This window comes from Neophocaena asiaeorientalis, unplaced genomic scaffold (assembly GCF_003031525.2).
Source record: "Neophocaena asiaeorientalis asiaeorientalis breed wild unplaced genomic scaffold, Neophocaena_asiaeorientalis_V1.1 scaffold184, whole genome shotgun sequence".
NCBI classification, from domain to species: Eukaryota; Metazoa; Chordata; class Mammalia; order Artiodactyla; family Phocoenidae; genus Neophocaena; species Neophocaena asiaeorientalis.
Genome location: NW_020185325.1, coordinates 1671530 through 1688377, shown reverse-complemented (window position 1 = coordinate 1688377; position 16848 = coordinate 1671530). Strand labels below are relative to the sequence as shown.

The window sequence follows — 16848 nt, the reverse complement described above, 5'->3', positions numbered from 1 at the left end:
TCATGATAACCTGCCATAGGGAGCCAGATATGAATCTTAAGCTCAATGTTCTCATGATGTAGACCTGTCACTCAAACAGCTAAGCCCTGCTAGAGCCTGCAACAGAGCCCAGGGCTCCTGACTCACTGGCCAGTGCTCTTTCCTACATCTTACCTGCTCTGCAACAGGCCACTCCCGCCAGCAATGCTCAATGCTGTATAATCTGCAGTGTTGAGCTTCTAGAAGCAAACAAGCTAATAAAACACATTGTTCTAAAGGCCATGTTGGGGACTTAGGTTAATGAACGTTAATGGCCCTCAGTCACTCAAAGTGTTACACATTACCCAACTTTCTTAGGGTTCTTTGAATTTCAGCCAGGGCCTCGTGGCATCTACTACCTCAACACCCCAGTTGCCCCAAAAATAAGAATGGTGGAAATTTATACATTCTAGCAGACTTGTTAGAAAAATTATTTTGTGGGAAGCCAATGGATTTTTGGTGTCTGCTTAGGTCTCAACATTATACCACATAAGTCATCATCTATGCAGAATGCTAGAGTATAAGAAAATAGTACCTAAAAAAAAATCAGAAGCTTATACTTCTAAAATACAAGACGATTTACAGTTAACCTCAGAAAAAAATTAGAAATTTCAGTCTCTTGTATAAGACTTTTGATCTGTGCTTTAACTCTTTAATTTATAAAACACTCAGGCCTTGTGTTCATTCTGGAATACCTTATGATTATGCTAAACCACACAATAATTTCCAAGTTTCCTATATAACACATTGTAGGTATTATTTTACTCCACATGGTTAAAAACTTTATAAGGAAGTGGAACCATGGAAGGTTAATATATGTCAAAATTATGCTCAATATTAGGCAGTATCATATAGGAGAAATACAGGGGGAAAACTATGCAGTAGGAACAGTTTGGGTCAGCCATTATTTTAAGTGCTTTATGTGCCTATTAGGTCAACTATGCATAGTAGACATTACTTTCCCTAGTTCACATGTAAGGAAATTGGGGCTTAGGGCTTGCACACCTTGCTCAAGGATTCAGAGCTAGCAACTTGAAGAGGTGAGGTTAGAACAAGGTCTCTGACACATCAAAGCCCATGTTCCTAACTACTGTAACTCTCCTTTAGCCCAGTGCATTTGGGCATTAGTTTTGACTTTAAAGTGAAAAGCTTGAGAGAATCATGAAACTGCAACTTTCTGAAGGCCTCATGTCTTGTCTAAACTCAAGTCCCAGCATGGGAAGGCCCAGCTTCAGGCGTCCTCCCAAGGTAGTGGGTAGATCCATGTTCCCTAGGGCCTCAGGCATTGCTGAGCAGACTTATTAAACAGCACCTTTTCCTCCTCCCAGAAAGAAGATACTACAAATATTTAGGTAAAACATGGATGCAGTTCCTGGGGATATTGCAGGGGGAATATTCTACATAGGGTAGAGTTGGATACATTTACCTTTTATGTCTTATGATTCTATGGGCCTAAATAAGAAGATAAAGAAGAGAATCTAAAGGAAATGCTTAATGAGCTGGATTTGTGATTCATTTTACTTAAGCCATTATCCTCAGTTTATGATCTATTCAAAGTAGGGGCACTGATGGCTTTAAAAGTGGTTCAACTGTTCAGTTTCGGAGGACTGGGGCTGACATAAATATGTTCATTTTTTAATACGAATTTTGATTGCTCTATGATAAACATATAACCACTGTCTATTCTTGGACCCTTTATTTTAAAATCTGAATCCTACATGCGCCATTAAATAACTAAGTTTTGAGGTTTGTCTGGAGATCACTTGCAACTCCTCCTGATGACCTGTGTACTATCGTTAACGATTCGTGACCAAGGTTTATTCAGAACCTCCAGCCTAAAGCAGGAAGGGCTGCTTGAAAGACAGCTTTGGCAGCCTTTGAGAGCTGTGTGTGGATGAGGTATGTGTGTCCAGGAATTCTTATATCGCTTTCTCATTTTCAAAGCTTGCACATCCTCAAGAGACCTTGTCAAGGTCAAAAGCGCAACGAGCGAACCAGGGGAAACCCCAGAGAGAGCCAAGATCTGAAAATAACAGCTGGCTCTCCAGAGGCCTGGGGCCGAGCTGACTTGGCAGGCTAGGAATATCACAGTGCTCCCAGGAAGGCAGTAAAGTCCTTGGAGGAGGGAGGAGGGAAGCGAAAGGGTGAGGCATGGCAAGGCAGAAGCAAAGCGAGAGGATTCTGTAAACCAAGATACAGTGGGGGGTGTAGAAGGAGATTTAAGGGAATAAAGAAACATAATTATCTGGTTAATTAGAAAATAAATATAACTTTGGATACACTTTTAACACCCAAGGTTTGAGGAATATATTTCAAAATCTGGAGTTTTTTAAAAAGCACTCACTAAAAATACCTTTCTGATGTCTGGCCTTTGTGTGAAAATAATACATGCATGTTGCTTGAAATGCTCCAGAACGGCATATCGCAGGTGTATATTTGAACTGAAGCCAGAGATGGGAGGACATTCTAATTCTTTGGCCAGAACAGTACAATGAAAGTTAATCATGTTGCCGTATACTTTTCCTAGAAATACAATACAGACTTACCGTATCAGAAAGCTCAGCTGGGGAGAGATCAATTTACCTAGCTTGAACGTTTTGGGTTTATGTTGATGAAATAGTTATGGTTCCCTGTCACTTCTCTTGGTCTTGTTTCTACGTTTTTGATATTTAACTGTAGAAGAAAAATAAATAGAATTTACGATGACATCTTCAAACTTCAGATGACTATAGAGTATTAGAGCCAATATTTCTAATTGATTACAATGTACATCCTTCCTTTTTTCAGTAGCTTAAAAGACATGACTACCTTGTAGATGCCCTCTAGTTACTAAAGGTACCTTTCTATGTGGTTCAAAGATCACTGCTCAACAATGCAGAGAAGCTTATTGCCAATGCTACTCTTTGTCAGATACCCTGTGTAGGTAGTATATTTCATATTATAAAAAAGTCTAAAAGCATATTAATGGTTCTTTCCTTTTTTTCTCTCTTTTCAATTATAGCAGAAAATGGCCCCCGTCTACTCGTGGAAGCAGAACAAGCCAAGGTGTTCTCACACAGAGGTGGCAATATTACACTGCCATGTAAATTTTACCGAGACCCTACGGCACTTGGCTCAGGAACCCACAAAATCCGAATTAAGTGGACCAAGCTAACTTCAGATTACCTCAAGGAAGTGGATGTTTTTGTTTCCATGGGATACCACAAGAAAACCTATGGAGGCTACCAGGGTAGAGTGTTTCTGAAAGGAGGCAGTGATAATGATGCTTCTCTGGTGATCACAGACCTGACCCTGGAGGATTATGGGAGATACAAGTGTGAGGTGATTGAAGGATTAGAAGATGATACTGCTGTGGTAGCATTAGATTTACAAGGTAAGTATCTATAAATCGTGTAAAACTTAGGAATGATAATTAATCATTGCTTTTTTTTTTCATGACAAGTAATGTCTAATGGTTACCACAGTGCTGATGTGAGAAATCAAAAGTCCATGTAAAGAATGTTTTTCTGTTCTTTTGTAATCTGCAATCTGTCTATGATTCCAGCTTTCATATTTGAAATGTACACACAATGGTTATATGCAAATTTGAAGCTATTTGCAAGTAGGAGAAACATGCAGTGGAACTGAATTAACAACATTCAGAAACTGCCTTATGCCATTCAAAATTTAAAACTCATTACATAGTTATGAAGAAATTCAGAGTGGAGGCTTTTTTATTATGCTTCTAAAATTATCTCAGTTTCAAAATAATGGCAAGTTTTGTGAAGGACATCTGCTAACTAAAATACATTTAATTGTATTTTGTAAAATAACTGTGAAAACTTAATTTAACAAAAAAGTAGACTCTAGATTTATTTAAATATTCTTGTAAAGAAGTAATTTTTTTTAATGGTCCAGAGTCTCTTAGACACTGAATACCAAATGGTCAAGGCATTTTGTGGGGGGAGTTTTATTTCTTAAATATGTAATACATTCAGTAGGTTCAAAGATCAAAATGTATACAAAGCTAAACAATAAAATGTATCCATGCCATCCTGTTTCCCCTCTGCCCAAAGCCCTTTAGGCCTCTCCTTAGTTTCTCATGTATCTCAAGACACCCTTTATTCATGAATTTCAGTGTCTCTTTACATGGAAGGATAAATTTTGGCTGCATTAATAGAAGACTTTCCTTCCTTATATAAACTATCGGTGTGTGTTTGCTAGAAGCTCCTTCCACATTCTAGGCCAGATTTGTGGCTTTTGGAAAAATATGTTTGGCACACTAGCATTTCATTGAAGATGTGACCTTCTGAATCCCACAGAGTGCCACCAATGCATGCAGATTTATTAGCTTTATGTATCTGATACATTGCTTGATGTTGTAAAGTTCATTTTTGTGACCTTCTCTTGTCTCTCTTAGTTGTAGTTCTTGGCTCCTGATTGCATGCCACCTTATACTTTGAGTTTTTATTGATTCACTTTCATATCCATGAACATTGGCGTTATTCAGGATGAAATAAAGTAATTGGCTTAGAGAAGACAGTCAATCATCAAATATTAATTGAGGGTCACTTTCTTTTATCAAAGGGGCATCAGGCACTGGACTGGACGCTAGTAGTATCAAGATGCTTATGTTAGTCCCAGCTTTGTCAGTATATGTTTTGTAACCAGAGCAAGTTACTTATCCTTATTGTACCTTGGCTTCCAATCTATGAATAATAGGTTGAACCGTATTATCTGTTAAGTTACTTTTTCTTAAACTTAATTCACATGCCATATTTATTATCTCCCTACACTTATTTAAAAATATTTTTTAAATAAATAGAAACCAGTATAACTTGCCAGAAATACAAGGAAACCATAAAAATAAGTACAGTGAACATAAGATATTTCTAATTATAAATGGATACATGCTTGCTGGTGGCTTTGAGCAGGAAGCCAGCTCTCCCTTTTCTTGAAAAGCAGATTTAACACGTGTTGGAAGATAATACACTCTACGGTCAAACTGAGACTTCCTTTAAGACACAATTAGAGGTGTTGAAGGGGAATTGTAAGAAGAGTAATTTTTCCTGCATAGGCTCTGCACTCTCCCAAATCTCCATGTTTTCCATGCTTTCATAACACTTCTCTACCATATAGCACATACGTATATATGAGCTAAGTAAATGTGTCCAAGAAACCAATATAAATGATAAATATTTTTACAAGTGCTGTTTTCGTACCATGAGAAACAAAAAAATTCCAAATCATGGTTCCTTTCATTCAACAATCTTACAGTCCATTAAAGATTCTAAGATACTTTCAAAAGTAAGTACTTTAAAATAAGGTAGAATTTGGTAAAGTAAGTAGGTAAAACAAATTGTTCTAATCATATGCATATTTATTTTGCTCACTTTCAGTAATGTCCCTTGACAGCTGAAACTTAGGGAAAGCTCCTTTTCTAAGATAAGATGGCTAGGAGTAAGAGCTAGGGCTAGAATTTGATACCAAGGGCACTGAATGAAGTCTATGCTTTTATCTACTATGATCTGGGAGTTTGCAGGAAGGAGAAAGTTTCTGTTGGAACGGGAAAAAATACAGGTTTCAGAGAGACAGTGGTGTCTGACAGCCTCAGTTCTTCTGAAGTTTTCTCAAGATTCTCAAAGGCCCCAAAGTTATTTGGGAGATGACTTAGGGACTGTCCTTTGGTCATACTTCATTAATTGGTGTGCCCATTCTCACTGCAAAGAATGTTTTTCCATCTTTCTTGTGTACTATAAAAAGGGCAGAAGCAGTCATTACCCAGAGGCTCTGCCTTGAAACAACTGACATTTCCATATTTAACATTATATACGTGAATTCATTTCTGAACTGGAGAAAATATATTCCTTCAAGAATAAGATCAGGGGCTTCCCTGGTGGTGCAGTGGTTAAGAATCCGCCTGCCAATGCAGGGGACAGAGATTCGAGCCGTGGTCCGGGAAGATCCCACATGCCGCGGAGCAACTAAGCCCCTGCGCCATAATTACTGAGCCTGCAATCTAGAGCCCATGCGCCACAACTACTGAGCCCATACACTGCAACTACTGAAGCCTGTGTGCTCAGAGCCTCTGCTCCGCAAAGAGAAGCCACTGCAATGAGAAGCCCGCGCACCTCAACGAAGAGTAGCCCCCGCTCGCCACAACTAGAGAAAGCCCACACGCAACAAAAAAGACCCAACTCAGCCAAAAATAAATAAATTTATTTTTTAAAAAAGAAAAGATCAACTCTACCCTGAGCCCTCCCCTTCCACCCCCAGCTATGATGTTCTCAGGGCACTGTCTATAGATTTCCATTGTAATTCTAATCACATTTTGTTTTGTAAAATTTGCAAATTGTCCGTCTTCCCCTGCTAAATAGGATCTACTTGAGGCAGTCAAGTGCCAAAACAAAGTAAGTGCTCAGTAAATAGCTTATAGGTGAGTTAATGTTTGATACAATGGGTTTACACTTTCAAATACAAAAAAGCCTGCATGCAATGGAAGGCGGTGGAAAGGAAGAGACATTTGATTTGGACCATGAAAGGTGCACCTGGTTCTTTCAAGGGGTAGAGAGCATGACAAAGTGGGAAAGAGGGCATCACAGGTGTGAGGGAGAAACTCTTCAAAGGCCAAAATGTGAATAACAGATGCCACAGACAGCATCCGCCTTGACTGGTTTAAGGCTCAGCATGGCAACAGGGTGGGATAAAAATTTTTAACTTTTTATTATAGCCAATTTCGAACACTCGGAAAAGTAGAAAGACTAGTATAATGAATCTCTATATATCACCAGCTTCAAAAAATGTCATGATATAGCCAATCTTATTTTATCTTGCTTTATTTACTCCCACCCCCAATGAATAATCTTCCAGAAAATCTCAAGACATTATTTTATCTATATATACTTCAACATGTGGACCATCTACCAATCAGCAAGTTGCACTCAAGCTCCTTGTCAATCTTCTAACATGCATAAATAAGACCAGGGAAGCGTATCATTTTGAAGGTCATAATTAAGCTGCCTTTCCAACTGTAATTGTACAATGCCTTTAATCATATTGGCCCTTTAATACCAGATTAAATGCTATGTGCTTCAAAGAATTTTCCCAATTAGAAAAACATCGTTCTTCTTCAAGATGCCCAAATTGTATGGTTTGTATTTATAAGATTTTATTCTGTCTTGGATTCAAATTTATATACCCATAGTATATGTATCAAATCCTAGACTCTTTGCCGAAATAGGCCACACTCCAAACTCAAGGTACCCTAGAGTACTGAGTGCAATGCCTTGCTCTTATTTGTGTTTTAAGATCTGTTTTTCAAATCACACTGATTAAAAAAAAAGTAAACCCTTTGAAACACTGACCTACTATGAGTTGGAATTAGCTGTGGAAACACAACTTTTTTTCATATAGCCTCTTGGATAGGGTAAAGCCCTCTGATTACTACCAAATTGCCTACACTGCTAGAAACAACACCCGGCAAAAGACAAGCCTTATGTGAATATAACAAGGAGAGTGTCACTAGACGTTCATGAGTAGCCCGATACAGAATTCATTTGCGCAATCAATAAACATATAGATAATATGAAAAACATATTTGTGCTTCCAATCTTCCACTGTATTGGTCTTCCATTGATGAAAATGGGGCCAAATACACAAAAATATAGTCTGAGAACTTTTAGAAATAGAAAGCTAATTTCAGATATGTACATAGCACTGAAAGGTACTCTGAGAGGCACTGAAGAAGGTAAAATTGTTCTGCATGGTCTCTACCTTTTTATTACTAAAAATCTTTACTTTGTGCAGTTACTGAAATTTCCTTAAGCTTTTATACGTACCATGGCATGAAAACCTTTCATTTATCCAACAAGTTGATATTTGCCAACCACTAGGATGAACTGGTCTGTACAATTGTAAGTCTTAAAGAATGTGTTTTTAAAACATTTCAGTTGACTAAACTACCCACATCATTTGATATTATTCTTTTCCATGTGAGGTATCTTCCTTATTAATCCCCTTTTTAGAGATGCATACCAGCCCTTCATGGAAAAGAGCTTCTGATTATATTTTGACATATAAGTATAAAATAATCATATTTGGAAAATAATCATATACCCTTCTTTCTCACCCATGAAAGTTTAACTTTTCTTATTTTTGTAATGCCGGATGAAAGCAATCACCATTTGCTCCATAATTCAGCTGTAGGGATTGCACTTTTTTCCACAGAGCCAAGAAGGTTTCTGTAATTATAGTCTTAGATGTTGACATCTTAACTAGCTAAAAGTAAAAGGAGCAAATAAATAAAATACTAAGAAACATGCAGTTCCAGAAATGCCCACACTTGCACGAAACATTTGATTGTTGAAACGTATGCACCAAATGTGTACAATACAGTGAAACTTTTAAAATGTTGGTGGGACCACAGAAATTGACCTTGATTTACTTGGAATGTGTTCTTTCCAGCATCATCAACCATTAATTAAAATCTGCTAAGTAAATCTTTTGAGTTACTCTAAGTTGATCATTTATTCTTACAATTGAAAAATAGTAAAATTTTAATATAGGGTTTCACTTTGACTTTGAGTAATGATTGCATGAAATTATGTTAAATTTGAAAGGAACTCAGAAATATATTACACTGGATTTGGAACTGAATCAAACATAACTCAGTGGTTAATCAAGGACAAACTACTAAGGAAAAAATTTTCACAATGCCTATGGGAGTCCACCAAACACAGTCTGGTGAATTTAGACTGAGAGGTTGTCTAGGTCTTTAAAATTATTATAAATTAAAAGAGTCTACATTCTCCACTGTTACCATCTTGAGCTATTTGAGAAATGTAATTCAACCTAAATGGTTGAATTTTGGTTTAAATACTTTGAGATTTTCTCTCACTTAAGGTCTAGCTGCCAAGGAAACCTCTACTGGACAAATTAAGTATTTTCCTTTTCACTGGCATTCCTGGGGTTACTGAGAAAGAGGATGGAAGGCATGAGGGGACGGAGAGCACCAGAGCAGCTCCTTCCCAGTGCTGACTGAGTCTTAGCTGGCTGCCTGGTCACAGCCCTTCTTAGAAGGAGTCATCTTCAGGCCTTCCCCACCTCCATTCCGCCCACTGCTGCAGGGGGCAAAGGCAACGAAGGGAGTCTTTTCCTCCTTACTTTTGGCTCCGATTCAGCTTACAGATCCTTCAGCCAAGAACCTGAGAAGGCAGGATGAGATCAGGAAGCCTTCCTGGATCTCTGCCTCTAGCGGATGGTGCCAGCTGGACTGCCCTACAGGGACAAACATGTCCAGCAGAGACTTTCAGTGGATGTGACTTGATTTAGGCTACTGAAATTTCTTCTTGTAGAGTCTTCCAGGACAATTTCTAAAAGAATACATTTCCTGTGTACCGGTTACACTGTTAGTGGACTGTGCATCCATCTTGTATAGGGTCTGCAGCCTCATAAAATAGCACATTTGGTATAGTCCACCAAATGACCGCGTCCGCAGACAGTTTTTTACATTCCACACACTAAAATATGAATTATTTTTAATTATATTTAAAAATTCAAGGCAAAGCCTTGAACAATCACTTGAAATTAATTGTCTTTTAGCAACCATGGGAGAGACATTTTGATAGTGGTCCTTCATAAAGTCCAGCAAATGATATAACTTTGCTTTCTTATGATGCAATCCTTACCCTTTAAAGAAACTGTGCAGAAAGTTGTGAAACAGCTCAGACATCTCCCATGATTCTCTGACGGAAAGAAATGCTTTTGGAAAGCTGTTGCATCTTCCCAAAGTCAAGTGCCAAGTCACACTGTTTACATATACTAAGGGTTTTTGTCCTCTGAAATATTTAATTCTTTGGCAATAACTTTGACAGATGTCTATTTTGTACCTACCTTGCACAGGACAAGCTTCTGGAAGCTTTTGTTTTTTTCCTATTTGCAATAAAAATGTTTTTAAAAGCTTAGTTTCAGTTTGCAATACATGAATACAGAAACTGAAAAATAGTGATGGAAACATTTTAAAAACGAAAGCTCTTATTTTAGTCACATTGTTCAAGGACAGAATTAAATAAGATTAAGAACTACACTAAAAGTTGAAACAGATAAGAGAGCCACGATGTTTTTTACGGAAGTGCCTCCCTGTAAAAAGTTACCTTATTAATATGAAATAAGACCGCTTAATTATGTTGTTGTCAGATATGCAATAGGTAAGTTCTCAGGGAGCGCTATTTGGAAACTATAATCTGCAGACGCATCGTTTCGGAAAGGAGAATTGTGAGGACTGAGCTGAACTCTTAGCAAAAGAGGTAAATCACTGAAGTTACCAGACCAAAGAGCTAACTGTGAGATGCTCAGAGCTGAGAGGTTGTTTGAAGGGAAATGGGACCATGAGAAAACACTGCAAGTTGAACAAAAACTGCTTCTTCATCTGATGGAGATTCTATTATGTTTTTCCCCACTCAAGTGGGATTTGTGCCACTAACGATTCCTTGCCTTCTCCTTCGGACAGGTGTGGTATTTCCTTATTTTCCACGACTGGGGCGCTACAATCTCAATTTTCACGAGGCACAGCAGGCTTGTCTGGACCAGGATGCTGTGATCGCCTCCTTTGACCAGCTGTACGATGCCTGGAGGGGTGGGCTGGACTGGTGCAATGCTGGCTGGCTCAGTGATGGGTCTGTACAGTATCCCATCACAAAACCCAGAGAACCCTGCGGAGGCCAGAACACAGTGCCCGGAGTCAGGAACTATGGGTTTTGGGACAAAGATAAAAGCAGATATGACGTCTTCTGTTTTACATCCAACTTCAATGGTAAGATATTAACCATACTGCCTTGTTTCCTATCCCAGAGACCAATACATACTATGATGTGACATTAAACTTTTAATCTTATCTACTTAAAAAAAAAAGAAAAAAAGCTTTGAAGTGTTGCTCCAGATACAAGAAATTCTTAATTTTTTAAAATCCAAAGACATCAAGCAAAAGTACATATTTCCATGATTCTTTGGTTTTATTGCATCCAACTGTTATTATGAAATAGTTTAACTGTCATGTTGTACGGAGTCTTTTTCTTACTGCCAAAGATGATGCTGCCACTGTGTGCCTTCCATGGGATACAGACCTCTCCACTGAAGTAAGGATGGCATCTGTGTCACGGTCTTCTTCTCTAAATTACAATGTCAATTTATTCATAGATGATCAGCAAAGCTTAGGATAAAGAGAGAGCATTATCTCTCTGATAGAGGGCTCAGGATAAAGAGACCTTTGCAAGAAAATTAAGTAGAAATAACACTGGAGGTGAAAGCAGAAGTGAGAGATCCAGGTTGTATCTGTGTTGATGACTGACTCATTGAATGTGACACAGCTCCCAACCCTATCTTGCTCCTTCCAGAACCAGTGATGTAACATGTAGGGCCCAGTGCAAAATGAAAACGTGGGCTTCTTGTTAAACAATTATTAAGAATTTTAAGATGACACAGTAAAGCATTAAATCACGCGTGCGGCCCTGGCCCCATTATTTTATATTTCAGGTGCCTGGTGACATGCTTTGGCAAAAACAGCAAGGAATCAGGGATCAACAAACTTTCTGTAAAGGGTCAGACAGTAAATATTTTTGGCTTTGTGGGCCATATGGTCTCTGTTGCAACCACTCCATGTAGCTTTATACGTTATAACACAAAAGCCGCCATGAACAATATTAAACAGATGGGTGTGACTGTGTTCTAATAAAACCTCACTGGACCCATGCGCTGTAGTTTGCCGGCCTCAGCTACAGATGATAGAACTAACCCTCTTATTAATGTTCCCGTGACGGCTGCCCTTTCTCCAAGTCATATCCTCTTAGTCTAGAAAGAACAGGCAAGCATTAATTTAGACTTCAATCATCTGTATTTAAAGAGAGGCAGGAGGGTATCACATTACAATGTGTAATCAGGTTAGACAGTCTGATTCTATTCTGCCGGAAACTAAAAGTCTGAGAAAATCTTGCACTGATGGGTATCACTTTAGTCAGTTGATGTCGTATTTTATACATTTCATGCATATTTGATACAAATTGAAGGAATCTCAGTAATTAACACAATTGAATTAGTGGTTGAGACTAACTTGCTCTTTCTTGTAAAATCAAGAAATGGTTAGGTGTCAAAGCTCCCACAGAGGGAAATTGAAAAAAATAACTAACTTCATCCTCTTTGCTAGTGAGTGAACAGACTGAGTTCACATTCTGAGTCTATATTATTTATGGCAAGTGACTTCCTGTATGTTTTGCATTTTCATACTGTAGTCTTTGAATAAGAATAATGTCTTATTGATACCTGTAATGAAAAGGACTTGAGGGCTTTTGATTATTTTTAAATGGACTTTTCTGTCAGGAATGTTTTTTGATCCTTTCACATTCAAATTTTGCCTCTCTAGAAACTTGTGCTGGGCTTCAGTCTTGCTACAGCTAGAATTTAAATAGCTCTTGCTTTTAACATGGAATTCTGTCTTCTCTAGTGCCACAGAAGGGCCCTTTTTGCCACTAATTAGCTAAAAGAGACCTGTCATTTCCCTTTTCTTTTTTACAGCTCTAAAAGGGCATGTCTGACATTAAGGGGCAAGGAAAAAACTAATTTAATGGAGAGCAACCTAGGGGCACTACATTTAACTGACAATCCTGTGTTTCAGAACCTTTACAGACACTGCTCCATATCCCCCTTCACTGAGAAACACTTCTATTTAGGGCTCCTTCCACCTCTGTGGGGCTGAGCCACAGACAGGCCCACTGACCCTCTCTCCTTTTCTCCACAGGCCGATTTTACTACCTGATCCACCCCACCAAGCTGACCTACGACGAAGCGGTGCAGGCTTGTCTCAATGACGGTGCTCAGATTGCTAAAGTGGGCCAGATATTCGCTGCCTGGAAACTTCTGGGATATGACCGTTGCGATGCAGGCTGGATGGCGGACGGCAGTGTCCGCTACCCCATCTCTAGGCCAAGAAGGCGCTGCAGTCCTATTGAGGCTGCAGTGCGCTTCGTGGGTTTCCCAGATAAAAAGCATAAGCTGTATGGTGTCTACTGCTTCAGAGCATACAACTGAGCGTGCCCCTAGAGCACGTCAGTTTTAAAGTCATTAAGAACATGTGAAAGGTTGTTTTTTTTTTCAGTATGAACTCATGCAAGTTACCAAAACTGTGATAACCCTTTTTTACTTACTGTAAAGTCATTTTCATAAAGACCAATTCATTAATTTGTTTTTGTAAAGCTATCATTCAATATATATTATAAATTAATATAATTTTAAGGGAAGCACTACATAAGGAGGCTTTAGAGCCAAACCGTTTAGGCTACATCATCTCAACGAAGTATCCTTTCATGATCGGGGCATGCAATAGCTTAAGGATTGCTAGGATTAAATTAAGGAAAGTAAAGCTACTCAGAGTAGCAGCTGCCACAAGCACAAATTTTACACATTTGTACAATTTTGAAATGCACTACGATAAACAGATTAGAGCAGCAGATTTGAAATACAGGCTTCTTTACATAAACTGAGATTCTGAGAGGCTGCACAAAACTCAGTTTCACAAGGGAACAATCTACACTTTTCTAAAATATTTCAAAGCTCCAATAGACAGAATTATTTTACTCTTTAAAATCCTGCCTTTTTGACCAAAAAAAAAAAAAAATTCATATGGACTCCAATGTATAATAACAAGCACAGTTAAAACCCCTTAATAATCCCATTTATATGAAGTATGAAACTAAAATAAGCCAATAATATTTAACCAATGAGACTCCTACCTTCTTCTAGTTAAAATTACACATGCCTGAGAAGAATTGTTTTATCTTTTGAGTAGCTTTACTGAGTTATATTTAAATTCTAAGGGCCGTTTGCTAAGCAGCATTTAGCATCTACTCAGGGCAGTTACATAGATAAACTGCTGGACAGAAAAATTGTAAAATTTAGCAGCTTGATTTTATGTTAGCCTACGAAATGTTATTGTCTTATAAAAATAATTTTAAAATATTTAATATTTCTTTATTTACGTGACATGACAAAAATTTAAATCATAAAAGGAATGAATGACTATACTTGTCTAACCAAGAAATAAGAACCCAACTTTAAAAATTCTTATTATTCCTATTTGTATATATACTAGAAAGCCCAAATGGTGCCTGTGTTTGGGGAAAAAAGTCAACAAAGTAGTTTTAAACCTTTCTCCATAAAGAAAATGTGGTCAGTGATGTCACTTTTCTTGCTGATCATCATTAGGCTTAAATGAAATGCTGAAGCTGTCATCAAAGAGTTTACACTAAAATCTTCAGGGCTTTAAACGAAAGGGTAAGAACAGCTTCAGGAAAACAATTTTCCCTGTTAGCAGCTCCAATCTTAAATAAAGCTCGGTTTTCCTATATTTTTATGACTGCTGAGACCCCACAGGGACCAATATTTGTATTCAAATTACATTTCATGGTTTCCCATTGTTTCACAATGAGTTCTAATAAATGGGATTTAGTATAATAATCCAAGTATGACATAGCTCGTATGCTTTCATGAATGTTTTTATGTAGATTTTCCTCCCATGAACATGAGTAAATAAATCTGTTTCCTGAATTGATTGTGGTTGCATTCAAAGCTCTGTAATAATTCTAATAAATTTACTCTATAAATGTAGAATTATGTGTGTGGAAGGTATAGAACAATTGGAATTCCATGAAATCATAACTATATGCATACATTATCTAGGCAGAATATTATAAATAAAAGTAGATCATTTCTTCCACCAAAAGCATATCTGGAAATTTTCAGATGCTTTCATATTAAAAGATGAGAATGTATGCATGCACATTTTTACATTAGGTTGGATATGCAAATTGTACAAAAAATATAAATCCAAAGAGACTGTGAGGTTTAACTCAAACACTGCTAATACAAATAGAACTCAAACTTCTAAATTAAAAATACCTGAATGGTCTAGGATAAGATGAATATGTTATTCAAAGAGGGACCATCTCCAAAACAGTGACTCTAGTACCTCAAATATGGGGGTTAACTCATTGGAGGAAACCCATACTTGAGTGATTATTACCCACGTTACAAAAATCTTATTGGAATTGCAAGTGGACACAAATTTCTATTGAAGCAGATATATAATTTTCAGTTATTGCTGCAGAACTCTACCTTTATAATTAAGCATAGTAGCATTTCTTAACTTTTGAATACTTACTAGTACAGGAACTGGTGCTGATCAAAATCTCTGGAGTGACTGTTAGTTGATTAAAATCTATACTGACTGCACACCATTTTTTCCATGCTTGTAAAAAAAAAATATATATATATGTCTTAAAAGAATGAATACTGCTGGGCAGAATTTTTATCTTCTTCTGACTTCCCCCAAAGGATCAGAGTTCCCATACCTTTTTGGACTCCTCCTTGAATAAGAGTTTCTTTTTAATGTTCTTATTTTGCCATTTTCCACCAAATGTCTATTTTCCTACTTCATTCCTCAAGGTATCTCACTGAGAATGTCCGAAAAAGAAAGGTTATCCTAACACAATTCCTAACAGAAAGTCGGTACAACACTGGTTAATTCAGAAAATTGCTCCTCAGACTTGGGTACCAAGAGTATCAGAGGGATGAGATGGGAGTCTGGGTTAGGAAATCTTTTGATCATTTTGTCCATAATTAACACTTGGCCCATTTAAGGAACAAAGTATATCTGCACATTTCACTGACTCACCTACATTGGAAAACCTAAACAAAAAGAAATGATTCATATAAAAGACAGTATAAGAATAAAAACAAGTTAGTCATGTTAACACTGGAAGCCATCTTTTAATGACTGCTGCCATATTTTATCACAGTAATTTCTAGTCAAATATGGTATTTTTAAATTTAAACTTTCTCTCATAGAAAGGGGGCCGGTACCTGTTAAAGTTTTATTTTATGCAATAATATAGTCACTTATTATTTTGGCAATTAGAAGTAGTCTCAAAGGAGATTCCAATTTGGTTGCGGGCAGCCATACTGGGTTTCTTGATTTCAATGCTCCAAAGAATATGGTGGTCTCAAGGAGTAGCTGACTGCTAAAGAGGGAAGGATGAAAAGGGAATTACCCATCCATTCTCAGCATAGAATGCATCAAGAATGATCGATGGATAACTGACACAGTTGTGTTGAGAAGTTAACTGTATCATAGCTCACTACTGCCAGCACAGCAATGATGTACAACGAGAGAAATGAAAAATACAAAAGTCATTACGCCACCTGATTAAAAGGAAGTCAGTATTTCAAGGCATTTAATACCTGCCGAGTACAAATCTGAGAAGAACCAATCTGTATTACAAAAAAAAAAAATGTTTTCATTTTCTGTAAGATACAATGAACTGGTAAACAAACATTAAAAGTCAATTTTGTGTTACTGCAGTATCTCTTGATTCTTCTGAGTTATAGAATCTTAGCTATTTTTCTTTGTGTCAAACTCTATAAAAACATTATTTCAAGAAAAGACATTCAACCCATCCTTGTTCTGATACATTTGAGTTCAAATTGTAAACACAACTGAATTCCCATTTCCTATATTTTGTAAAGTTAACAACAACAGAAAGGAGTACACCTGTGTTGTTGTTAAATCAGCAATAGTACTATCCCCAAATCTACTGGCTTTTTACATGAGTCAAAGTACAATTTATTTTGTTCACCAGGTCAGCAATCCCAGGAATCTGTGGTGTCATTGATTAGATTTACATACTTGAGATACTGTATGACTTTAATTAGTAGTACTGAATTTAAAAAGAAAGGTTTTAATTTTCTTACTAAAGTCTTTCTCTCTAGCACTTTACACTCAAATAACAAGGAACATATTTTTCAGTA

At 37.3% G+C, this 16848-nt stretch overlaps 1 protein-coding gene across 1 annotated transcript in view; it reads left to right on the top strand.

Annotated features, from left to right (window-relative positions):
• HAPLN1 (hyaluronan and proteoglycan link protein 1) overlaps window positions 1-13224 on the top strand; it is a 69188-nt gene extending 55964 nt beyond the window's left edge. The window contains exons 3-5 of the mRNA XM_024734363.1: window positions 3020-3391; window positions 10505-10807; window positions 12785-13224. Of these exons, the coding sequence (XP_024590131.1) occupies window positions 3020-3391; window positions 10505-10807; window positions 12785-13074 (965 nt within the window). The 3' untranslated portion in view covers window positions 13075-13224. The remainder of the gene's footprint in view (window positions 1-3019; window positions 3392-10504; window positions 10808-12784) is intronic.
• Window positions 13225-16848: the final 3624 nt, after the last annotated feature.